The sequence below is a fragment of the Periplaneta americana genome, chromosome 9 (genome assembly GCF_040183065.1).
Source record: "Periplaneta americana isolate PAMFEO1 chromosome 9, P.americana_PAMFEO1_priV1, whole genome shotgun sequence".
Taxonomy (NCBI): Eukaryota; Metazoa; Arthropoda; class Insecta; order Blattodea; family Blattidae; genus Periplaneta; species Periplaneta americana.
In genome coordinates, this window is record NC_091125.1 from 163068777 (window position 1) to 163096620 (window position 27844).

Below are 27844 nucleotides of genomic sequence, written 5' to 3' on the forward strand. Positions count from 1 at the left end.
GTTATAACATTGTAATAATAATAATATAAGTTACTTTCCTATCTTATATACACGATTATAATTACTACAACCAACAAGAAGTAAAAGGTTTCAATTTATTTTAAAGTATTTATTATTTATGAAATTATTATTCTATATTATATGTTGGTCACATTGAAACAGTGACAGCTGAAGTGAGCTCTATCGAGGACATTTGGAAGTTAAACATAATAAAAAAAAAAAAAAAACAGTGAAGCAAATTCTGATCCGAAAGTTCAACTTAAATTATTGCACTTTTGTCTATTCTACTTTGTCATATTCAGATAAAAACAGAACCTAACAACTGAAACAATATGGGTGATGATCCAAGAGGGAGAAATGCACTGAATCGATTTTTTGAAACAATGTCTAATGCTATTGAATCACCTGTAATATGGTTTAGAGGTTAGGATTGCCTGCAAATGGGTCGTAATTCGTAAATTTATTTTAATGAACAGTTTGCTGTATCGTAACAAATTATTATATTTACAGAGAAGATTGTTGTGCCAAACCAGAAAGATTACGCCTGGTATCACCAAAGGTTCCGTCGTGTTCCAACAATTGACGAATGTTACACAGACGACCCAGTATGCCAACAGGAAGCCCAACAGCAATTTAAGAGAGACAAGTATTTCCTTAATTTTTTTAAAATTTGTCTTATACGATTTCGTGTCTGTGTATGCTCTGATATTAATATTAACAGGATAAGAGTCTGCAATTACAATCCTGTATTTCGTTACTGGAAGTTCAATTTTGTTTGTAGTACACAGGTCTAATAGATAATTACCCAAATTGTAATAATGTTAGTGAGTCGTATTACCACCGAAATTACATAATGCAGCCAGTGCTGGGCTCCCCAGTGCTGTTGATATTGATCTTGCAAGTATTAAAAAAACAGATGTCAATGTAATTATAAAATTTCTATTTCAGATTCGTAGAAAATGAAATCTTGAGTATTTTAAGACGAAGATTCGAAGATTGCATTCTTTATGAAGCCCCAGATCATGTAGCTAAGTGTACGCCGCTTCTGGATCAGTACAATGAAGCTACAGAAAACTGGTTTATTAAGTGTGAGTTGTTTTACAATTTCCGATAAATTCGGTATGTATTTTTTAAGGTTTAAAGTCATAGGTCATTTTCCGTAAGCTTATAATAAAATAGGGCCTATGTCACATTTGCTTGCTACAATACGTATTCAAAATTAAATTCTTTTCTTGCAAAGTTATCATTAATACACTGATACTGATATTACGCCTATGAGACAGATATAAAGGATGTCCCAACAAGACCGCCGGATTTAATAATCTGAATAAAATAAATGCTACAAAAACGTAACGCAGATAGCAATGCCGCCAACCCAACAATAACAAGATATTTTTGTGACATTGCGCCATTGTCTTGTTAGCACTTATCTATTCTGCTGTTTTGTTGCATTTACTCATTAAATCCGACGTTGTTGGGGCACTCTTTATTATGAAATGTGATACATGCATAGTATTATGAGAGTGATTTTAAATTGTGCAATAGAAGGATAACTTACGGTATACAAGTAGAGAAATCATGGAACAAAGCAAAGGTCTATGCCGAAGAGGAATATTTGTGGTAGCCTTTAGAAACTGAAGAATACTGATGTTGAATTTTGAATTGCAGATGGCGACATAGGCGCATATGGCAGGGTTCAAGACGCATATATGAAACAAAAACACCGCATGATTTGGGAACGTCGCCATGGCCCTGTAGGCTCTGGAATGAAAGAGGGAGTAGAAGTTGGTGCCCACTAAATTTATATGCCAACTTATTTTATAGTAAGACTGTAAATAATTTAACAGGATTGGATCATTGTAATATATGCCCAGCAATATTACTGCGAGAATGGGTTTTGTTTCAATGAGGGTAACTATGTAGTTTCATTTTTGTGTTGTAATAAAATGTTGAACCGTATGTTTACTTTTCTTGTTTTGTCCAGTTCCTCTCCAAGAGTGTCTCGACTGAGAGAGAAAGAGATTTATATAAAGACAACATAAATATAGATGATAGTAAGAAAAAAATTAATGCACATTCAAGTTACAAGTCAACATTTAACTATTTACAAGTTTACAATGGACTAAGTCCACACTGGAACAAGTTTTCTTAGGACATTTCTGCTTTTTCTCACAATATCTTGCCAATTACAGATCCACTAATAGCCATAATGTGAAATGAGTCAATACAATGAATTCAGGTTTTTCTAGTCTTGGAGACATACAGCATATTCTGAATCTCAGTGATTACGTCATTGATAATGCTCCAGTGCTGTACCAGATCTTCAATGAATCTGATTGGTTCTTGTAATGGGCGAGAATCGACAGATGAATGACATCGTGCACTGTTGTGTTGTTTGTAATGAGCACATAAAAAAATGTGTATATATATATATATATATATATATATATATATATATATATATATATATATATATTTTTTTTTAATCCAATGCCACCAGGTTGTCTTTTCGACATTTCTGGTCTTCTCTCCTTGCCGTGGCTTAGTTGTAACCCACTTCTGAGGTTGGGGCACCTGGAAGGCGGAGTTACATTACCCCGATGATGTGATAGGATGATTATGATAATGTGGTGCCAGGAGAGGTCTTAAATCTAAACTTAACCTAAATTCCAGACCATGGACGAACACAAGAATAATCCCCTTTAAGGAAAAATTCCTGTGCTCTAACCGGGAATCGAACCCGGGACCTCATGCTATATGTTAATAGCTTATGAACGAACATGTCAATGGATCAATTACTACTGATTCAAGAAATAAACTGTTTGTGCTCTTTTATTTGAGTGAGATGACAGTATGGTTATAGTTCAATTCAAAGTGTGTCATGGCTTGCTGTATGCCGTCATGTGGCTAGCCGATGAGCCTAGAGAATTCAATCTTCCTACACTTCCGCAGAGGTGTATTACATATGTGCCAGAGAAGTTGCCTAGCAAGTATAGCATTCATTCTGAAGAGTACGTACCGATACATACGGTAACACCTGTAGTGGCAGGAATGTGAAGTATTTGGAAACACATACTGAGGCGAGTTTTTTTCTTACTGTCGGGATATGGGGAGAGGGTTAAGACGATTACTTACGTAGCCTATTTGTTGACATTAACTTCGACGGTCAACATGGACACAGAGCATTTGATTTGTGTTGTGGAAAGTTGCTGTATGCAACAGATGATCACAAATACCACGCATACGACTTGCCCGCGCAAAACACAGTTTGAAAGAGGTTATGGTAGCACACAGACCGCCATCTGTTGCTATGATGTTCAAGTTATACCGTACACACTCTCAAGTTCAGATTGAACGCCTTGATTAATAGGCAACTTCTCTGACATAAAATCTGAAACTCTCTTCAAATTGCTGAATCACAACAGTGACGTCATGACAATTTTGAAATGAACACCCAGTATAGCAGATAATATAACAAGTCATAAGCCGCCATAATAGCCATTGAACTTTTCAGCAGTTTTGTTCCTATTACATTGCAGTGTGACATCATTGATGTCCACTGGTCCGATGAGATTTAAAATACGCTGAGAATATTAGGGGACTGAGTAGTATGACAAACATTTCAGTACAAAAATTTAGTTCAGTATCCCTAGGCTGTTAGTGTTCAGAGTGGAATAAAAATTGCCATGGTTATACAAGAAGTTATTCTGAATTCAAGCTATAAAAGACAACTGCTTAATTCCTTATCCAAGTGCAATAGAAAGGCCCTAACTCAGGTATGCTCATACTCTGACTCCCGATTACGTTCTGTAATCACAACCTTCCAATGTAGAGCGTGCTGTTCCTCGTTCGAAGCTCGACGGATGGGTGCGGAAGGCAGTTCAAGTACTTAGTAAACGCACGAACAGTGCGGAACAATGATACAGTCAAAACCTTCTGTAAAAAACGATCATTCCTTACAGTGTGGGAGGAAGACTATTTTTGTTGTACGTTTGGTGAAAACAAAGTGTTTACTATATTGTCAGGTACTGTCAGGAATACTGCTGAGCAACATAAAACTACATTATAGGCTCTGCCATCTAGAACATGCCAGAGTGACAGGAAAGCTGTTTTCTGTAATATAGCCTATTTTCATATACCAACGTTATTATTATTATTATTATTATTATTATTATTATTATTATTATTAGACCTATTATTATTACTACTACTATTATTATTGTTATTGTGGTGATTTTATTCCAGCAAAAATAGATATTTTGATAAAATAATTTTTCAGGGATGCAACGTGCACTACAGCTTCAAGAATTGAAAGCACTTCATGAAAGGCCAAACACTGAAGAGAGTCGAACAATTCTGAGTCTATGTTTTGGAGTAAGTGAGCCTATGTAGTATGTTGGGAATTAGCTAAGACATTAAAACCCTTCACGGATGGTGAACTTGTAAAGAGATGTATGGTGCCTGAACAAAATATAGTTAATTATGTCTCTGTACTGCAACAGCTCAAATGTGAATTCACAGAACATAGATTTAGTTATTTTAGACGTATGGAGAGTGATATTAATCTTTTTGTTAATCCTTTCATAGTAAATTTAGTACAATCTGTGAGAGTGCAGTTCCAGGATGAGTTAATTGATTTACTAAGTAACATAGAATTCAGAACTAAATGCAGAGATTATGACTTGATAAGCATAGAATTATTTAAAAAATGAACAAAACGAAATATCCCAAGATGAGCTTACTCGCTGCCACTATGTTAGCTACCTTCGCCTCGACATATGTGTGCGAACAATTATTTTCGAGAATTAAGGTTGCTCAATCCAAACATAAGTACCAATTAACAGATGAGCATCTTTAGCACATTGCAGTAAATTCGTTGGAAATAGATTCCCGAATACTTGCAGAAAAGAATGCAGATGTTGAATAGACCGCAATGTAAACTATATGGTGAAATATAAAAATGATATTATATCATAACTATATTAAATATAATAAATAGTGTAATAACTGAATATTGCAGTGTATACTCTTTCCTTTTTCAAATTCAGTTTATTATCCGTATTTGTAAGAGAGCGAGAACTATGCTACGGGCGGTGCTGCAATGTAGTTGCGGAGCCCAGTTCGTACACTGTGTGTGTTACGCAGTGCAGCATCATCCATGTAATCGGAGCTTTAACAATTTTGAGCATACCTGTCCTAACTGATAACCCGTTTTTCTACTTTGCTAAATGTACCTCAAACTTGAAATGCACATTACTTGCTACAATCTTCACTCATATCCCTTGTATTTTTTTAAGTTATCAAGTAATGTATCAACATATTGTAAATCCTAAAGCAATATTTAGTTGAATAATTCACCCTTAATGAAAAAGAAAAAAAAAAAAATACACTTGATTAACGATTTTTGACATTACCTTCAATACATATAATTTTTTTCTTATGCTGTGTGATATTCATAAACCTGTAGGTCTACTTTGTGGAACACAGGCTGCAAAAAAACACTGTAAAATTTCAATTAATAGTTTCAGTAGTTTCAGAGAGAAGTACACTCGAACTTGGAAAATCTTAACTTACGAAAACTGTATTTAAAAACAAAGAGGGTGTACGAATTACATCTGTCACCATATTTAAAGATACCATTTGAAGGGCTTATCTGCAGAGGTATCTTAACTTACGAAAACTGTATTTAAAAACAAAGAGGGTGTATGAATTACATCCGTCACCATATTTAAAGATACCATTTGAAGGGCTTATCTGCAGAGGTATCTTAACTTACGAAAACTGTATTTAAAAACAAAGAGGGTGTATGAATTACATCCGTCACAATATTTAAAGATACCATTTGAAGGGCTTATCTGCAGAGGTACCCCACAAAAAATATATGTTCTCAAGTAACTAGTTAGATTAATTAAAATGTGTCTCAGTGAAACGTACAGCAGAGTCTGTATAGGCCAGTTTCTATCTGATGCTTTTCCAATTCACTGCAGACTAAAGCAAGGAGATGCACTATCACCTTTACTTTTTAACATTGTTCTAGAATATATTAGGAAAGTTCAGGATTTGGAATTGAACGGGTTACATCAGCTGCTTGTCTATACAAATGACACGAATATGTTTGAAGAAAATCCACAAACGATTAGGGAAAACACGGGAATTTTACCTGAAGCAAGTAAAGAGATAGGTTTGGAAGTAAACCCCGAAAAGACGAAGTATATGATATGTCTCATGACTAGAATATTGAACGAAATGGAAATATATCCTTTGAAGAGATGGAAAAATTGAAATATCTTGGAGCAACAGTAACAAATATAAATGATATTCAGGAGGAAATCAAACACACAACAAATATGGAAAATGCCTGTTATTATTCGGTTGAGAAGCTTTCGTCATCCAATCTGCTCTCAAAAAGAGCTGAAAGAATTTATAAAACAGGTATATTACCAGTTGTTCTGTATGGTGTGAAACTTGGATTCTAACTTTGAGAAAGAGAGGTTAAGGGTGTTGAGAATAAGGTGCTTAGGAAAATATTGGGAGCTAAGAGGGATGAAGTTACAGGAGAATGGCAAAAGTTACACAATGTAGAACTGCACGCATTGTATTCTTCACCTGACATGATTAGGAACATTAAATCCAGACGTTTGAGATGGGCAGGGCATGTCGCACGTATGGGCAAATCCAGAAATGCATATAGTGTTGCGTAAAGATTAATTTTTTGGTTCTACAGAATAAATCTGTTATGGCAGCAATAGTTATTAGAAGAGAAAAATTCGTTCCGGCACCGGAGATCGAACCCAGGTTCTTGGTTCTACATACCAAGCACTCTAACCACTGAGCTAGGCTGAAGTTCAATCCACAGCACCGGATCAAATTCCTCGCCTCTAGTGTTTTTCCCTTTGTGGCCTGACTCCACACCTGTGGAGTAATGATCAGCACGTCTGGCTGTGAAACCAGGTGGCCTGTGTTCGATTCCCGGTTGGGGCAAGTTATCTGGTTGAGGTTTTTTCCGGGGTTTTCCCCTCAATGGAATATGAGCAAATGCTGGATAACTTTCGGTATTGGACCCCGGACTCATTTCACTGGCATTATCGCCTTCATCTCATTCAGAAGCTAAATAACCTAAGATGTTGATAAAGTGTCGTAAAATAACCTACTAAAATAAATAAAAAATCTATTCAGTATTCGCAAGAGAATCTTTGTCTAATATTTGATGCCTGATCAAAGAAAGGAGAAGAAAACCTCAGCAATCATAAATACATATAAATTAAAATTAAATTTGAAAGGTAGCATAAATGAGACATCATACATTCTGACCAAAATATTTACTTGCATGGAAATTTTACACATAAAACATTAGAAAGGCAGTTTTCTGTTCCTGTGAACATAATTAATGGAAAGAGAAGGGGAAATTTGTCCCCTAGCTCACAACCATAAAAAGTGCCAGTAATGAAAAGTAAAATATCTAACAATATACACATTTAAAATAATCTATGATTTTCAAAGTTACTGTGCACTGGAGCACAACCATACTGATCCTTTCTTACAACAGTGACCAATGCTACACCATCAAAACACTCAAAACTTCTATTTTTAGGTATTTAAATTCATAGTACAATTCAAATTTAATAATCGCATGGATTCTTTCTTTCAACTAACGTATATTGTTTTTGGAAAACAGAAACCATCTTTGTGATTACAAAACCAACTTAACTCACGATAAGGCAATATTTTGCTTTCAGTTTTTATAACACAAGATGAATACATTTCAGTTTTAAATATAAACTGAAAACAAGATATTCCTTCTAAACAGTAAGGGTACTTCTGAAGCAGTTTGTTGCGTTTTAAGCTATGTAACATTATACATCAACACAAAACCTGATAGTAGATAATTCTTTAATTTTCATCCATGAATAATTCACTTCTGCAGCAGTGAAAAATTAAAGATATTGAAAAGAAACTGAAGAAGCACAATGTCCGAGATCCTGTGCCGATAGGAATAAAGATCTTCCTCTGAATTACCTCCTGACAACTTGACAGATTCTGCTACTTATTCTTCTATTAAGATAATCACGAATTTAATTTTTATTCTCTTCGCATCAACTGATGTTTCCAAGTATTCAGATCTTCATCAAGTTTACCATATATATTCAAGTATTAACAATAAGTCTGGCTCTTGTCATCAATGTTAAAAATTAAATCTCAATTTTTATTCCCACACAGACAAACATTGCGCCTTTCTATATGATCATTAAAAGTAAGCAGGCAATAAAAAAACAGATAAAATTATTGCAGTTATTTTACAACTGTTAAGGAATGAAGCCCCCATTTTGATTATTACAAATGTAGCAAACTCACAAAAAAAGTAAAATGTACCACATGTGAAAATTTGTTCTTCTCTCATTGTTTATGCAAAAAAATCTGGAATTATGAGTGAAGTAAAGATTAACTTAAAAGTATAGTTATCAATTTTTGTACAATTTTGGGTGCGAAGGTTTCTTGGACTTCATGAATAAAAATTTTGGTGTCATATCTTAAATGAACAACATAGTACAAGCAATGATAATTCATTCATGCTGCCATTAGGACGGTGAAGTTCGTTTCCTTCACATAATATCGGGGGGGAAAAAAAAGTCAAGCATTATTGCATTGCAAAATTTTGGGCACCAAGTGTAATCTCATAGTATATTATACTCTATACATTAAACCAATTTCAATGTTCAGATCAAACGAGCTCTTCAAATACTTCGAATATGGAATGCTATTAGCAATAAAAGTTACACAATAATTCTCCATGGTAACGATTTCACTAAAGCAAATCCCTTAAAAAATTTGGAAAGGAGGAAGGTGGTTAAAACTTTTGATTCTCTTTGCATTACTTTCAAATGTGGCCAATCGATACGCTTTGTATTGATTAAGGCACAGACACCTAACACACCATAGGTGCCACTTTAAAAAACATCTAAAAACTCCCATCCTTGATGTCTAAAAGAAAATATACCTCATTTCATTAAGTCTGATTGCGTAGCATCAAGGTATATTTGGTTGAAGACTCGGTCTGAGTGAACCACACTTGACGTTCTCTTGCACTGCCCTCACAGCATGGTTGAACTCAGTATCTGATTCTCAGTCAAGATAGCCTGAGTGATGCGTGCGAGGGATTCTGCATCTGAACTGCACCCGCCACACCACCTTCCACCTTTCCTCACGTAACAAAAACCAGTAACAATCTTTTCATAGAACTGGCCATTTCATGCATGCAATAGTTCTCCCACATATCATACAATGAAAGATAAACTTTCTCATAAAACACTGAATACCAGTGCTACACAACCTAAGTATAATAAAACTATCATCTATCTCTTCTCAATGCATAATTATAACCAAATTATTCACAATTTTCATGCCTCAACAATGTACACATAGAAACAAATTAAGTACTTTCAAATTCATATTGCACATCTGTGTATATACATGTGGCTATGTACACTGATTTTAAAATTGCTATCATCTCTGAAAACTATATCAACAGTTCCATGTAGACAAATTCACATTTTTAACAAAAAAAATTTCATATAATCTACAGGACAGACGATGATTTATTGGAAGTCATATAATATTACTTCCTACATTACTATTACAGATCTATACAATGTATTGCCATTATTAAAACCTTTCCTGAGTTACCAGTTTATAAAGAAGGCTCTCGCACATACATCTTGGTGCCCAATTATGCGCTACACAATTTCGATTCATACTTCACTAAATATTTAGATGATTTTCTATTATTCAGAACATAAAAAATTGAACGACTCTTACCATATTGCATAATAACTGTTCAACTAAAAATGCAAAGTTACAATAAAGCATGAGAGTTGCAATTCTTTTGTAGATACTGAACAATGACTGGAAAATAAACATATACACAGAGACTTAGATTTTTCAAGATTGATCCTTCACTTACAATATAACGTGCAGAAATATGCCTTTACCTGTAAGACAAGAACATATGCATTACACTAAATTCTACCACATTCGCAAACTCAACCTCGTTGATTAAAGAAAGTATTACATTCTGCACTCCAAATAAATATTTTTAACAAAACATCTTTCCTTTGACTTCCACATAACCTTGAATTAAGCCTGTAGCCAGTAGAGAACTTTTCAAGTATCATTTCATTTGTAACATACACAAGTATGCAAGAACAAAACCGTTTTCTTTTTCTGTTGTCCATATTCAAGAAAATACAGAATTCAAGGAAAAGACCAGTGACTTCATCAAATGCCTCACATTAATAAATGCATGATCAAGATATTTCGTGTTGTAATGTGCAATATAAATAAATCAAAACTTATGTACTTGGACCGAAGACTTGCATTGCATGATGGTCACTTCTGATTGAGTCACAACCAACATCTACTTACATACAATACATATATATACTCAATAAAAATAAAAACACGATATTTGTGCTATACAAAATAATACTCCTGTCCACCTGTGCTGCTTCAGGTACTTAGAAATTCAATGCTGCTGGCTCCACAGTCATGGCATCTCTATTGGAGTGGTGAAGTGAGCAGCCAAGCGTCTCTTGCCTGAAATCAAATGCAACATGATGGTGAGGATGTTAAGGGTACTGGGTACAGCTAGTCACAGTATTATCACGTATAAATATCTATATATATAATTTGAACTGGTAATGGAAATTACGAGAAAACGGCTGAACGGATTTTAATAAATGGCCCCTCATTTTGAAGCTTGGAACCCAAAGTTTTTCGGAAAAGTAGTAGTTTTCAGTGAAATGTCAATTTTCCTACATGATTTTCCTATTTTCCAAAATCCATCTGTTGTCAGTTTTGAGAACTAATTTTATCGAATCACGGCCGACTTGATTGAATTTCAGAACAAAACACACACTACAATAAACAATAGGCTATTACACGAAGGCCCCTGCAGGATTGCCGACATATTTAGAGCTCAATTCAATTTGTTATTAAAAACTGATTCTGCAGTGTATAATAATTTTCTGAGTACAGCTGTGTATTGGATATTCAAATCTACGAAACTTGAGGTGGTTTGATAACATTATTATCATTAGAAATTAAATATTATTATAGTTAATATCATGATGCATCTATTTTTCATTAATTGTACATAATATTGATGCTATATTGATGACATGAAAGTGAAACGTTTTGAGGTTATGTAAGTAAATGGAGAGAATATTTTAATTTTGATCTTCATTTCTATAATTTACTGAGTGGCTGCTATATATAACTACAAAACTTAAGATAATAATATTGTTATTAAAAATCAAATATTTTTGTACTTATTAACCCAGTCGGGTTGGGTCTTTTTCATATACTTAATGGCGGTGTAGTGTAGATATTGATGTGTCATTGTCTTCAGTATTGGCTCGAGAGAGCGCAAAAATTACAGTTCCTAAGGAAAATATATAAAAAGGTATTACTTACTGATAAAATAAGAGGCTTAGAAAATTTTGTAGTCTCCAGATCATTTCAGCAAGGTCTCTTAGTAGGATAAAATGATTTTACGCTCTACATTTCAAGTTCTACATGCAGCAGCTATAAGAAAATGCTATTGTTCGAAAGCTTAGCAAACCTGACATTTTTTTAACTTTTGCCTACAATCCACAATGACCTGAAACAGCTACTGCTATCGTCCTGACATTGATACTTGCGTTTTCGCGTTGAAACTCAAAAACTGAAGTTGGATAGGTTCGAGAAAAAGTATTTGGCCTAAAAAAATCCATTCAGAGGGAGAATGTTTCATTATTATGGAAGCAAATAACTATTAAAAAGACCAGTATTCTTCATTGAAAATAAATCTGAAAAATTGTTATTTTAACGTCTAACGAACTTAGTTTGCAGCAGCATTTGCTGCACAAGCCACTAGTCAAGATATAATACAGTGAAACCTGTTCATATGGGAACTTGAATAATCCGGAATCCTGCCTATTTCGGAACAATTTATTGGTCCCGGCGAAATTCGTATGTATTATGTGTAATTTTTTCTGAATAAAACGGAACTGTCCAACGCGAAAAAGGAAACTGTCTGCTTCTGTTCAAAACTGAAATAATATTTTCGACACATTACTTTAATGTAAACTATATTTTGAAACAGTATGTGCTTTCAAGGAATGTACGAAATACGTCAGTAAGATAAATACAAGTTTTCTTTGCAAAATTGTTGAGGGTGCGAGGGTGTGTTGGCCTGGTGGTCATAAATTTTATTCCCTGTTGACTAGGCTGACGGGTCCCTTCAAAGATGTTCAATGCTTCACTCCTGTATACTGTCGTAGCTGGGTAGAAGTGTATTAGTGATTTCGTGATAAAAAAAAAAAAGTAAAGTTGCGTAAAAATGTTGCACTATCATTAAATGATGGAGTAAAAGTTATCGAGGAAAATTAGAAACGAAGCGTATGGAAAATAATGTTGAAATTTAGGAATGGAAAACTCACGTGTAACTTAACACTTTCAAAAATAAAGGCCGTATCATGAGTGAGTGGCTTGCGGTCAATAATGGTGACATAAAAAGGAAACAGAAAACAACTGGTTACATAGAAATAAATGAACTGTTATGAGAGTGGATTCTTCTTGCCCTTTCAAACATCATGCCAATTTCTTGACCTATTCTGCAAAGCAAACAATTGAACTGGCAAATAAATTAGATAATCCAGAATTCAAGGCTTCTAATGGATGGCTCCTAGTTCAACTAAATAATGTGTTGTGATATACAGTACAGTATTATAGTATAGTGTTAGATATTAAATTTAGTGTAATTAATAAACTTTACAGTGTTTAATGAGTGGGTTACGATACAATTTATACAGGAAATGAGATTTTCATCAAGATCGTTCACCAATTAAATAAGTGACAGGAAGCTGATTTAATGTCAGTAGTGTTAAACGGAATATTTTGTAATTCCTACAATTTGCAGCATGCCATTTTGTTTTTCATTTATACAAATGATAAAATATTTCAACTTCACACCTGAATAACACGGAAACCTGTCCACAACGGAAAAAAAATTAGGACCATGTCACTTCCGTCTTGAACAGGTTTCACTGTAGTTATTTATCGTACTTGTGAGGAAAGTGCATCTTTATTGCGCGAGTGGAAAGATTTAAGCACGAGCGCAATAAAGATCACACTCACAAGTACTATACGTAATTTTATCAAAGACCATAACGAAAAATTATGTTTTATAAAAGAAAATATGAAAGTAAATCCTCATATAATCACATATCATGGCATGGATTTTAGAATCGATACGTGTACTAGGTAGGTTATGATGTAGGAGGCCATGATTAGTGAAGAATGGTGTCTAAGGCGTTGGATAAATAACAAATTATAATTAATTATACAATTTTAATATATATTTTTTTCATTTTAAAAATGTATTTTCGTCTTCTTGAAGTTTGAGGGATTATTTAGAAGTGTTCACGGGACTAATGTGATTAAAATAATTTCACATTTTACTTCTGTAAACTTAAGAGGAATATTAAAACGTAATTAATCATCGTGTCTGTTTAGCTCAGTTGACTAATGCGTGTTGTTATAAAAGTTATAAAATCCTATAAGCGCAACTCCATAGGTTCAAGTCTCCTCGCCTCCCAAAAGCTAAATTATTACAAATTAAAAAAAAAAAATACATATTAGATATGAATGCAATGCACACATTACGACGTAGTAGATACAGAAAAGAGAAGGAGATTGAGTGTATGTATATTTAAGAAATGGTAATAAAGAAGTAGAGGTAGTGACATCTAGTAACTAATATATTAGCTTCTTGAGTAATAGTCGAATGGAAAAGTATACGTGTGTACCCGGGTACTAGGAAAATACTAATGAACTGTGAGATAGAGTTCAAACTGTGAGGTAAAGTCTTTATCTCACTAGTGGACTAAAGTAATGTTGAATAAAAGCCTACTTTACAAACGCAAAAGTATTTAGTAAAGGCATGTTTTTCGTTATGGTCATGGATAAAAAAATATTTTTCCCCTCTCATCTATCAAACACAGAATAATGTCCTTTGCACCGTGTGATAAGCAAATATTGGTGAGTTGTGAGCTGGCCACAGAAACAAAATTACACCGGTCAGCATGGGTTTTGCTGACTATAAACTAAACAGTGTTTCTTGTCAAGTTTTCCGCGCTGATTATGAATATGAAATTAATTTTTGCCTATCACGTCAGAATTTTCCACAAATCTTATATTTTCATTTTAAGTATAAAATATAATTAATCTGTAAGTGTTTTTAAATTTTGGAACTTTGTATAACTTTTACATGCACAAAATATTTTCCTTTAGTCTTTTAAACTCATCAGTCATCACAGGAAGAATAGCACTTTGAAAAGTTTCAATAACCCTCATCCGTGTACCTGGGATACAGCTTTTACTGCATTTCCCCTTATTTTAGACTTATTGAAAACACTTAGAGATGGAATGTCTGAGCCTATATTGTTCTTAAATATCACGTGCTAAATTACTGTTTTGGCTGGATTATATGAGCCGTTCAGAGCAAAAGTGGTGTAAGTCAAATTTGGGTAATGAGGTTTAAAGAAGAAATTTTATAAAATACAGCGCAAAGTAGCAGTTAATATGGTATTCTTGCTATCCATTGACTACTAATAGAGAACAAGGTGCCGGTGGAGGTGTTACGTGCTGTCTCTTCTCACTTTATAGATCTCTTGGATATGGAACAACAAGTTTTGACGGTGAAATCATTGCAATAAGTGAAAGTCTCAGGAATCTTCTATGCCACATCAGTAAATTTAAAAATGCAATTATATTGTCAGACTCCAAAGCAGCTATTCTATCAATAGTCTCTAAACACACACCTTCATCTCAAACAGCAGAAATAACTAAAATGCTCTCTCAATTAATTTCACTCAATAAAAGAATTGTATTCCAATGGATACCATCCCATTGTGGAATCCTGGGAAACGAGAATGCGGATGCTTTAGCAAAGAAGGGCAGCACTGCTACTTACAGACCTGTTACTAAATCTACGTATTACTCTGTGAAAAGATTTATTAAATCTACATACTTAGACTTCAACAAACAAAATTTGATAACACAATCCCAAGGGAAAAAATGGAACTCTCTGCATCAAAATCCACAGTTAATTCCCGATTTACCACGAAAATCGTCTGTAGCTGCATTTAGATTGGCAACAGGCCATGATTGTTCGGCCAAACACCTGCATAGAATTAGAATATATCAGTCCCCTAACTGTCCATTGTGCAACTCAAACCAAGAAATGGATTCGGAACACCTCAAAATCTGTGCTTCAGTGGCTGGTCATGATAATATCTTTGAAAAATATTGGAGTGCAAGAGGTCAAATGACTTTGTCAAACGCCTGGCATTAGAAAACAACAACAACAAATAAATTGAATATTAATTGCTACTTTGTGCTGTATTTTACAGAATGTTAACTTTAACCCTCATTATCCATTTCTGACTTACACCACTTCTGCTCTGAACGGCTCATATCAAGTATACTTATGCATTAATTTATAAGATCCAAAATATTTTGCTATAAAAATAAATTTTTCGCGAGAAACTGTGAGAATGGTATAACCCTGCCCTAAAAATAAATTTGGCGAATACAATTTCAATTTTTAAACAAAATTATTCTGTGACCTGTCTTAGTCATCCAATGATTTACTTCATTTCGTTTACACCTTAAGCCCCTACAACCCAGACTCTTTCAGTTGTGTGTGCCTTATGAAGCAGGCTGTACCAAAGCTTTGAACAAAAACAGCGGTTGTTTTACATATCTTTGTAATAAATTTGCTTTGCTTTCTCATGAAAAACTGAAAGCAGGAATTAGGTTCCCAAATACGCAAGTTAATGTTAGACAGTGAATTTGTGAATGTCATTAACGATATGGAGAAAAACGCTTGGAATTGTATCAAAATGGTAGTTCATAATTTCCTAGGGAATTACAGAGAAACAGTAACAAATATAAATGATACTCGGGAGGAAATTAAACACAGAATAAATATGGGAAATGCCTGTTATTATTCAGTTGAGAAGCTTTTATCAATCAGTCTGCTGTCAAAAAATCTGAAAGTTAGAATTTATAAAACAGTTATATTACCGGTTGTTCTTTATGGTTGTGAAACTTGGACTCTCACTTTGAGAGAGGAACATAGGTTAAGGGTGTTTGAGAATAAGGTGCTTAGGAAAATATTAGGGGCTAAGAGGGATGAAGTTATGGGAGAATGGAGAAAGTTACACAACACAGAACTGCACACATCGTATTCTTCACCTGACATAATTAGGAACATTAAATCCAGACATTTTAGATGGGCAGGGCATGTAGCACGTATGGGCAAATCCAGAAATGCATATAGTGTGTTAGTTGGGAGGCCGGAGGGAAAAAGACCTTTGGGGAGGCCGAGACGTAGATGGGAAGATAATATTAAAATGGATTTGAGGGAGGTGGGATATGATGATAGAGAATGGATTAATCTTGCTCAGGATAAGGACCAATGGTGGGCTTATGTGAGGGCGGCAATGAACCTCCGGGTTCCTTGAAAGCCAGTAAGTAAGTAATAAGTATTATAGAGAAATTGTAGAAAATATTTTGGAGAGTTTCAGAATTCTGGGCTGCAATATGAGTGTAAAAGTTCATTTCTTGCATACCCACCTGGGTTATTTTCCTGAAAATCTAGGTGCTTTTAGTGAAGAACATGGCAAAAGGTTTCACGAAACAAATAGAAAATAGATACCAAGGGAAGTGGATTGTAAGTATGACGACGGATTACTGCTGGATGCTTAAGAGAGATTGTTCTCCACAAACCACTTCCAGAAACGCCCCATTGAAAGAAGAAATAGTTTTATATTCGAATGCAGCAATTTAAATTCATGTGAATTTCATTCATATTGAAAAAAAATCTTATTCTTAATCCATCTCCCAAGTTTTATGACTGCATCTCAAAAAAACCTATGAATCATTAAATTAATTAGTAACATTAATTTTTGTTCCAACGGTTGAAAATTGCTTGCTATGTGTGTTGGTTGCAGCACTCGTGAGAAACAGTGTGAACAGCATCACGCGGAATTGACGACATTCTGTACGATGGGATAGCCTACCTGCTGAGCTCCTTTGTTCCGGTGAGTTATTTCTATTAAAAACTGACACGGTATTTAAGTCACCATTCTGAAATTTTCACAGTGGAATCTATATACCCTAAAGAATTAAACACGTGTTTTTTTCGTCTCTAAAAATGTTTTGTGCTTTGTGTTCTATATTTTTAACAATTATTTTACAGTGGGTAACTATTTAAAAAATTATATATATTTTTCATTTTGAGGCCATTTATAAACTAGGCTGTCCTTTTTCGAAATGTATTGAAACCACTTTTCCATCTACTTTTACATAGTAGGAAAACTTCAATGAATAAAGCCCTGTGCTTTGCTAAACCTATATTTTAAATGCTGACTACTGCCGAACTATGAAGAATATAAATATAATATTGCGTGAAATTCATATTTAGAACATACAAAATAATCTACCACGATATTTTTAACTTTGGAGACATCATGGTTCAAAAACATACAAATGCTAAATAATTACCACCCTGATGCCTTTTGTAGTACTGCTAACATATTGAGTCTGCTCCCATGTACAGTAAAACCCCGATAAGACGCTGTTCAAGGGACCGGGTGTAAACCCCGTATTAACCGGGACAGCGTATTAGGCGGGTATACTAATTTTGTCTTATATACAGTATCTATTACCATTTTTCTTTATTGAAATACATGATTCATGAAAAGTAATACAGTATTACTCCATTATGTAATTACTGTACTGTAACGTCAAAGACATTTTTTAATTAATAACAGTGTATATCTCCAATAAATGATTCCTTAGCATCGCCACAGATACACTTGATTGTACTTGCCTCTATATCTTGTCACTAGAGAGTTCTTGAAATTTATATTTTCCCCGCCATTCATAAAATATTTTGATATGATACCTCTTGCACAAAAGGAGAGATCTATAACTGAAACTTGATTAATATATTTCAGTATTATTTGTATTTATCCTGGTAATAATGAACAGTTTGACTCGTAGGCATTTTGTTTTTGCAGCATTAACTTCCCATGATTGTACGAGAAGATTCGAAGAGAACGGCAGTTACGGAGACTTTCAGCTCCCCCCTTCTACCATTAATGCACAACACAATGCCAATACGGCGGTTGCTGTCGTCTGCGATACAATGAACTTTTCTGTTGATTTTCGAGTTCGTCATTTTTTCCGGTTATTATATGCTTATTTAAGTTGTGTTAACTCTCGCTAGTGGTTTTATATTTTATTTTATCCGTCTTAGTATTTATTTTATTATTGTAAATATTTTTGTTTTATCACTATTATTATTATTATTATTATTATTATTATTATTATTATTATTATTATTATTATTATCATCATCATTATTATTAATGAATTATTTTGTATTACAATCTTTATATAATTTCTGTCACGATTATTCTATTATTATTATTATTATTATTATTATTATTATTATTATTATTATTATCACTATTATTTATATCATCAGCATTATTATTTGAATCCTGTAAAATTTATGTAGACTATGGACTGTACCAGAGCATGAGCATATGCTCATTTCGGGTATCTATTCATATGTATTCAATTCAAATGTAAATTGTAAATAAAAATTTGAATTTGAATTTACGACATGAACTGTACTTAACTCTTTCGAAAAAAAAAAAAAGCCATTTACAGTTGTTTGCCATGTGCGTGTTCTCCGAGTCTTCATGTTTACCACCCTTCAGTTTCCTGCGATTACATCCTCCCGACATTGCAGCTGTAGTGATTGAGTCGCGATTTTTTATTATCGTCCTTAATGTCGATGATGGGATTCCTAATGCATCAGAGAGTTGTTTCTGAGTAAGAGTACTGTTCTCATCGTACTTTCGTAAGATTTCCAATTTTTCCCACACAGAAGGGGCTTTTCGTTTTACATTTATTGAAATCACATTCACAGACACTTCAATACACAAAAGGACAACAAACTGCCCAGCAAAAATTTCCAGAATTTTATTACGGCCGAGTGAGGAATGCTGTTTGGGAAAGAGGGTTATCAAGATGGTGAGGTACAGTAGCGTGCAAATTAATCCGAACACGACATATTTTTACATTTTCTGTCATTGTTGGCCTCACAGCTGCTCACACTGCTTTAATTGACATCTGTAGTACGTGTAATTCCATTGTTGAAGGTCTGTCATTATTTTTTTTATAATATGTGACATTTTGACTGTCGTTTTGTGCCTATAAGCATTTCAGTTGTGTTGAAGACTTAATACTGCAATCCTGTGTACATTCTGTCGTCTTCACAAATGGATACAACTCCACGAAAACGGTCTAAAATTATAACATTAGCAGAGCATTCTTCTATGACACAGAGGCAAATTGCTGCAGAATGTCACATCGGTTTGGCTACTGTTAATTTGATCATAAAACGATACAGGGAGACTGGATTCATCACACCCCAGAAAAAAGGAAACTGTGGCCGGAAAAGGAAGACTTCACCTGCAGATGATCGTTTAATTGTCAGGAAAAGTAAATTAAATCCTAGACTAACTGCTGTCGACTTAACCCGCGAGTTAATGGCTACCACTGGGGCGAATATTCACGTCACAACAGTGCGGCGTAGGCTTTTGGAAGCTGGACGAAGGGCTCGTAAGCCTATTAAGAAGCAACTGCTAACCCCTGTTATGTGCAAAAAATGCTTAATGTTGGCAAAATTACATCAACACTGGACAGTGAATGACTGGAAGAATGTACTTTTTTCTGATGAGTCTCATTTCGAGGTCCACGGCCACCGTGTTTCTTACGTACGGAAAGGATCCGAAAAAGTAACAGCAGCTCATCTCCAACAAGCACCCAAATATCCCCTAAAGTAATGTTTTGGGGTTGTTTTACACATGAAGGGCCTGGAGCATTAATACCTATCAAGGGAATGATGAATTCTCACAAATATATTCACTTATTGGAAACCAGAATCGTACCCCAGCTGCAAAAATCATTTCTGGATGGCAGAGGTGTGTTCCAACAAGACCTGGCACCATGCCATACGTCTCGAAAAACTACAGAATTCTTCAACAAGAAGAATATTCAGGTACTCCCCTGGCCAGGCAACTCACCCGACATCAACCCCATTGAAAACTTGTGGTCAATTTGCAAAAGAAGAGTGCAAAAAATGGACTGTTCTACAAAGGAGAGATGATTTCTGCCCTCATTGGTGTATGGTTTCGCGATGAAGAAATGAAGAATATTTGTGGGAAATTAGTGGAATCCATGCCAAATCGTCTCAGAGCTGTTATTAGGAACAAGGGAGGCCACATAGATTACTGAGGTATGTCTTAGATCCTTTTTTTATCCCGTTTGAGTGTTTTTGCATAAGTAATTACGTTGTTCGGATTAATTTGCACGCTACTGTATTGTAACTGTATGTAGGCTTTAACCACGCAGATAAGGAGTCGAATAAGACAGCATAACAAGAGGGTGGGGTATACTAAGATATGAAGTATGAAGGTTTAAATGCGCAGGTAAAGGGTCGAATACCAATACTTCTCAGGTTAATGGCACCAGTGAGTTCAGTGATCAAGATGTTTCATTGCTGTTACAGTACATTGCTGAAAATTACATCGAAAATATTCCACAAAAACAGCGTATTATGCGGGACTTGAGCGCAACAAATGGGGTATTTTATAAAGGCGTTACATATGAAATGTGCAGGGACCGGACAAAAAAAAAGCGTATTACACGGGGTAGCATAATAAGCGGGTGCGTCTTATCGGGGTTTTACTGTAGTTTTGTCCACAATTCTCGCTTCACTCAACTGAATTTGAATCTGAGTTTTGACACTCACGTCTAGTTCTGTTTGGAGTACTCTGTCCACTGTCTGCCATCTCGATGCTGATGTTGGAGCTGTCAAGACTGTCCCCAGCTGCCGACACAGCTGCTTCATTTCTGTTACTGGCTTCTTTTCCCGCATCGTCTTCAGAGCCAGTTGCTGGTCTCAATCCGTTCAGCTGAGGGAGTGGAAGTTCGCTAGGATCAGGCGCCACCACGTGTGGCAGGCAGCCTGAGGGGAAATGGAAGGATGGAGGTGAGTTCATGGAATGTGCAGCTAACAACGTCTTTGCAGGAGACATGAAGCTCGGAGCTTTAGGCCACGGTGATATGGGTCCTCCCTTCAAATAAAGCAGAAACAATCATTCTAGATGCCGTCAATGGAGATCAGAAATTTCGAACCAACCCAATTTTAAAATAGCACAACGTGTTTTATTATTAATAATTCATGTAATAAATACAAACCTACAGATAATTGGATGCACTTATGCAATATGGAACCAAGTCCAAAATACAGCTTTTTAGCTACAGCTGTTTTAGCAAATCGTTACAAATAAAATTCTACATCAATACTATTACGAAAGTAATGATTTCATTATTAACATTCTGAAATGCTCTTTCAGATCAATGGTGCAGCTCGCATCAGTATTTGACTCGCACAGAGTAGAAGGGCAACATTGGAGTTGGTTCCATATTGCTTATTGCAAAAATGGATATTGGTACTTGGTTCCTTCCTGTGTGATTTAAATGAGAGAGAGATGAGGCAGCATTCTAGTTCAAATCCATGTTTAACACTTTATTATTGGAAAACTAAACATCCGAGATACTAATTGTGGGATTACAAATAAAATTAAAAAAAAACATATATTCATTAGCATTAGTTCATACATTGACTTATCATTTCAAGGTGAAGTCAAGGGGACCATTGATTCCATCAACATCTTCTTGTCCACATCTGTGAAGTAACGGCTAGCGCGTCTGGCCACGAAACCAGGTGGCCCAGGTTCGATTCCCGATCGGGGAAAGTTTTATTTTATTTTATTTTAGTAGGTTATTTTATGACGCTTTATCAACAGCTGAGATTATTTAGCGTCTGAATGAGATGAAGGTGATAATGCCGGTGAAATGAGTCCGGGGACCAACACCGAAAGTTACCCAGCATTTGCTCATATTGGGTTGAGGGAAAACCCCGGAAAAACCTCAACCAAGTAACTTGCCCTGACCGGGAATCGAACCCGGGCCACCTGCTTTCGCGGCTAGACGCGCTAACCGTTACTCCACAGGTGTGGACTCGAGGCAAGTTACCTGGTTGAGGTTTTTGCGGGGTTTTCCCTCAACCCAATATGAGCAAATGCTGGATAACTTTCGGTGTCGGACCCCGGACTCATTTCACCGGCATAATTACCTTCATCTCATTCAGACGCTAAATAACCTCAGCTGTTGATAAAGCGTCGTAAAATAACCTACTAAAATAAAAATTCATTGGATTTTCTTCTGCAGTGACATATTCGACACCTAAACATCTTCAGTTCTACAAATAATATAATATAATATAATATATCACTCCTATTAGTAAAAAATTGTATTCAAACTCCCATATTTACACAAAACAAACATGGGAAATGACAGCTTGTAGTTGGTTCTAAATTGCAAAACACTGCACTATGGATACAGATTGGAGTTGGTTCTAAATTGCAAAACACTGCACTATGGATTCTGTTTTTGGTGGTTGGTTCAGACCTCTGTATAGGGCAGCACGTTACAGATAGGAGTTGGTTCTATTTTGTATAAGAAACTATAGACATTAAGACACATTTTGCAATAGAAATCCAGATATTCATAAAATGGTGGTTGGTTCCATATTGCATAAGTGCATCCAATTGACATTCCTTGTATTTTAAAGGGTCTGAATAAATCTGGAATCCTGGGAAACGAGAATGCGGATGCTTCAGCAAAGAAGGGCAGCACTGCTACTTACAGACCTGTTACTAAATCTACGTATTACTCTGTGAAAAGATTTATTAAATCTACATACTTAGACTTCAACAAACGAAATTTGATAACACAATCTCAAGGGAAAAAATGGAAATCTCTGCATCATAACCCACAGTTGATTCCCGATTTACCACACAACTCGTCTGTAGCGGCATTTAGACTGGCAACAGGTCACGATTGTTTTGCCAAACACCTGCATGGAATTGGAATATATCAGTCCCCTAACTGCCCAATGTGCAACTCAAACCAAGAAATGGATTCGGAACACCTCAAAAACTGTGCTTCAGTGGCTGACCATGATAATATCTTTGAAAAATATTGGAGTGCAAGACTTATTGTCAAATGCCTGGCATTAGAAAACAACAACATAAATCTGGCATGTGCTGCAGCACGTTTTATGATACAAGCATTGATTAATAGTTTATTATGCAACTTCATCTTATTTGAAGAATTGAGAAGCTGTGGTAATTACGTTCTATTAAAGACAAACAGAATGGGAGGGGGAGGGGGGAGGGGGGAGGGGAGAGAGAGAGAGAGAGAGAGAGAGAGGAAATGGAGGACAGCAAGAGTGATGAAAGACTAGAGGATAAAGAGAGAGTGAGTGAAATAGGGAGTGGAATAGAAAGTAGATGAGAAAGTGAGAGAAGGGGAAAGAGCAAGAGTCAGAGAATAAGAGAGAGAGAGAGAGATAGAGAGAGAGAAAGAATTCAGAGAGAATGAAGAGAGTGAGAAAACAGAAAGAGATTGGGAGTCGATAAAGAGTAGATAAGAAAGCAAAAGAGAGAGAGAGTAAAAAGCATAAGTCGAGAGAGAAAAGGGAATAAGATGGATGAGAGATAAAAGAGCATAAAATGAATCAGAAAGATTGATCAGTCACAGAAAGAGAGAAAATGAAAGAAAGAGAGAGATGACAGAGAGAACCATTTCCTTGGGGGGGGGGGCAAAGCAAAACTATAGAATCCCCACATAAAGGGGTTATGTATGTATGTATGTATTTATGTATGTATTTATTCACACTCCAATGGGTATATACCCGGTGGCAGTGGTAACTAATTACACTCAATAATGACAATATTAAACCTGTTAATTAAAAATACACTTAATAATAATATCAATAATTAATACTAACAATAATTTATAATAATAATAATAATAATAATAATAATAATAATAATAATAATAATAATAGGGAATATCCTAAATTAAATGAAGCACGATCACTTAAAATTACATTTAAAATAAATCTAATTTGTATCTTAAATCTAAGTTCGAACTAAAACCCACGAGTATGATATGTTCATATCTGCACAAGTACCTTTCAGCACTACACTCATTTCGCTGTCAACTCACTCACTGCACTGGAACTACGACACATTTCACTGATTCTATCCTGATTTCACTAACACTTCAAAACATTTCACTGTTCAAATACTTTGCACTGCCACTATAAACTATAAAGCTTCCCTGACAGGAACACGTTTCACTGACACAACACACTTCACTGACACAGCATAATTCTTCAGTGATACAACACACTTCACTGACACAGCATAATTCTTCAGTGATACAACACACTTCACTGACACAGCATAATTCTTCAGTGATACAACACTTCAATAACAAAATATCATTTACATCCTTTACATACTGTGTATAATTATCGTCTATTAGTAAAGTCTTTAAGCCTATTTTTAAATACGTTTTTGGTTGTTGGTAAAGCCTTTAGTAAGTCTGCAGGTAAAGCATTCCAGTCCCTGATAGTACGATTGAGAAAAGAAAACTTTCCAGTGTCCGTCCTCTGTCTTCTTTCCCTCAATTTATATGAGTGGTCGTTCCTTGAAGAATAATTTGGCGGTTGCAACCTATTTTTTATTTCTCTTCAGGCAGGCTCACCTCTGTATATTTTGAACAGTATGCATAATTGAATTCGCGTTCTCCTGTCCGTGAGTGTGTCCCATTTTAATGGTGAATTTTTCCGACAACACTTGAGAGCCCGTTTCTGAATCTTTTCCAGTGTCTTAATATGTTATGGGAGACATCATTTAGGGCTTACCTCCCCCCCCCCCCGTTATAGCTTGGGGAGGGGGGCATGTTTCTTATAGTGTTACATCCATATCCGCGATGTTTCGAACTGAGTTGTATAGGGTTTGAGCTGTAGGTCTACTACAAATTATAATAGGACATAACATAAAACAATCTCCCTCTTTTTCTCTCTCGTACAGAAACACAGGCATGCATCAATAAAACTACGTAACAGTGCTAACAAACTTTTTTATATGAAGCTTACCTTCCGAAGATATCATATGAAATGTAAATTCTAATTATTTTATTTAATCTCATCTTTAAGTTCACATAATATTATACCGGGATCACTTTTCTTTTTTCTGCATCGTTGTGCAGTATGTTATTCATACATCTCCAAGTGGCGGCCTGAACACCAGCAGAGTTCTAGCACACGTGTACAGGCTGTTATGAAAGAGAAATTACAGTGCTTCCATTCCTCAAATGAGGTATAGGAATTCTCATACAATCAGAAATTTAAAATAAATATTATAGTCCAGACACATGATCTCAAAACTTTAATTCATCAATTTAAGCACAGAAACTGAATCATAAACAAAAGCAAAAAAGATATTTTGCATTCAATAGAATAATAAAAAAGAAAGAGGTTAGACAACTCCGCCTATGCCTGCAAGATTAAAACGCCTACAGTCTTACTAATAAATCGTGTATAATTTTTATATGACACTTATGCAGAGTTGTGATAGAAATGTTACTAATAAACCATTCATAAGCGATGGATGTATAAGCAGCTTCTAACTATACAAGGGAATTGCTTTGCAGTAGTTATACACACGAAATCCGCTGTTTAAGAAAAAAAAAATGGCCGCCTTTTAACAGCTGTTCATACCGATTATCATTTTATGATGGTGGTTGCCTTGTAACCACAGAAGAACAAAACAAAGAGCACAGAATAATTAGAATGATATTGCTGTAGCTATACTCTTTGATCAAAATATAGCATGATAATCAATCAGGCCCAGTTGCACTACCCATACTTAGTGCAGGACACTATCAGATGCAATAAAGCACCTCAGTTATTCTGTTACTTTCGTAATAAAATGACGAAATTATGACGTAGCTGTGTAACAGTTGTATTTTTACACACAAAGTATTGTAGTGATTATTAGTCAGGAATTTACACACGACTTATAAACGAGCTACTCGCTCTTTAAGTATAAAGGTACGATCACACGTCGCTACTTTTGCAGCGCTGCAGTACAAGAAACTGCGCAACTCTTGTACTGCGACGTGTGAACAACGGTGCAACCCGAAAAGTAGCGGCTGCCGAACCTGCTGCCCGCTACTTTTTCATGCTGCGCGCAACTTAAAAGTAGCGACGTGTGAACAAGGTTCTCAAGGTTGCAGCCGCAGCATTTTTGATATCGGTTTTGTTGAAACTTTTGCTGCGGTTGCAACCAGTGTTACCACCCAAATGTGCCAATGATACTTTTATTGTTTGGATATATTTTAAAGTTAAATGTGATGAAAATAAATTATTAATTATTAACTACACAACACAGTCTGAGCATAATTGCTGACGATATAATTCATTTTTTAAATTTTCCGTAGCGTAATTCAAGAAGGCTCTGGTAGTTCCAAACAGGAGGGTTGCCAACATTGATTACGTGAATATGCTGTTGGTTATCATTTAAGTATATAGGCGTTTTTAAAAGCTTTATAGTAAAAATAATGTCAATTTCTGAATACTAGATACGACAGAAAAGCAAATAATAGATAAGGAAGCTTTCGCATGAGTTTCTTAATAATGCGAACATAACCACAAAATGTATATTGAGAAGTCAACACTGAGATGGGAACCTGCAGCATGACTGCGGCTGCAAAAGTAGCACCTTATGTGTGAACAGACTCACAACCTCCAGTTGCAACTTTTGCACACTCGGGTTGCGCAGCATAAAAAGTAGCATGCAGCGCGCTACTTTTGGGTTACGTGTGAACACGACACGCAACTTTTGCAGCTGCAGTATAAAAGTAGTAGGTACGGTCACACGTCGCTACTTTTGCTGCGCAACTTTCATTCTGCAGCTGCAAAAGTTGCATGTCATGTTCACACGTAAGCCAAAAGTATTGCGCTGCACGCTACTTTTCGTGCTGTGCAACCCAAGTGCAGCAAAAGTTGCAACTGGAGGTTGCGAGTCTGTTCACACACAAGGCGCTACTTTTGCAGCCACAGTCATGCTGCAGGTTTCCATCTCTCAATATACATTTTGTGGTTAAGTTCGCATTATTAATAAACTCATGCGAAAGCTTACTTATCTATTATTTGCTTTCTTGTCCTAATTAGTATTCAGAAATTCGCATTATTTTTACTATAAAGCTTTCAAAAACGCCTATATACTTAAATGATAACCAACAGCATATTCATGTAATCAATGTTGGCAACCCTTCTGTTTGAAACTACGCTACAGAAAATTAAAAAAGTGAATTATATCGTCAGCAAATATGCTCAAACTGTGTTGTGCATTTAGTAACTGTTACAAATTATTTATTTTCAACACATCTAACATTAATATACATCCAAACAATAGAAGTATCATTGGCACATATGGGTGGCAACACTGATCGCAACAGCAGCAAAAGTTTCAACAAAACAAATATCAAAAATGCTGCGGCTGCAACCCTGAGAACCCTGTTCACACGTTGCTACTTTTAAGCTGCGCGCAGCATGAAAAAGTAGTGGGCAGCAGGTTCGGCAGCCGCTACTTTTTGAGTTGCACCGTTGTTCACACGTCACAGTACGAGAGTTGCGCAGTTTTTTGTACTGCAGCGCTGAAAAAGTAGCGACGTGTGACCGTACCTGTAGTCAGGAATTTACACACGACTTATAAACGAGCTATTTGCTGTGTAAGTA

At 35.5% G+C, this 27844-nt stretch overlaps 2 protein-coding genes across 5 annotated transcripts in view; one reads left to right on the plus strand and one right to left on the minus strand.

Annotated features, from left to right (window-relative positions):
- Window positions 1-218: 218 nt before the first annotated feature.
- Window positions 219-1959, plus strand: ND-PDSW (NADH dehydrogenase (ubiquinone) PDSW subunit). The gene is made up of 4 exons (XM_069836284.1): window positions 219-423; window positions 511-646; window positions 949-1088; window positions 1669-1959. The coding sequence occupies exons 1-4, from the start codon at window positions 333-335 to the stop codon at window positions 1797-1799; spliced, it is 498 nt and encodes a 165-aa protein (XP_069692385.1). The 5' UTR covers window positions 219-332; the 3' UTR covers window positions 1800-1959.
- Window positions 1960-7304: 5345 nt separating this feature from the next.
- The window catches only part of Marf1 (meiosis regulator and mRNA stability factor 1-like protein), a 112180-nt gene continuing 91640 nt past the window's right edge, over window positions 7305-27844 (minus strand). For all 4 annotated transcript variants that reach the window (XM_069836287.1, XM_069836289.1, XM_069836288.1 and 1 more), the window contains 2 exons: window positions 20933-21257; window positions 7305-10590 (listed from right to left, as the gene is read on the minus strand). In XM_069836287.1, the coding sequence (XP_069692388.1) occupies window positions 10541-10590; window positions 20933-21257 (375 nt within the window). In that variant the 3' untranslated portion in view covers window positions 7305-10540. The remainder of the gene's footprint in view (window positions 10591-20932; window positions 21258-27844) is intronic.

What these genes read in the sequence shown, in the direction of transcription:
- ND-PDSW (XM_069836284.1), top strand. Translation starts at nt 333, where the DNA reads ATGGGTGATGATCCAAGAGGGAGAAATGCACTGAATCGATTTTTTGAA. An exon ending in ACCTGTAATATGGTTTAGAG is followed by an intron (nt 424 to 510) that starts GTTAGGATTGCC and finishes TTATATTTACAG; the next exon opens with AGAAGATTGTTGTGCCAAAC. An exon ending in AGAAAACTGGTTTATTAAGT is followed by an intron (nt 1,089 to 1,668) that starts GTGAGTTGTTTT and finishes TTTGAATTGCAG; the next exon opens with ATGGCGACATAGGCGCATAT.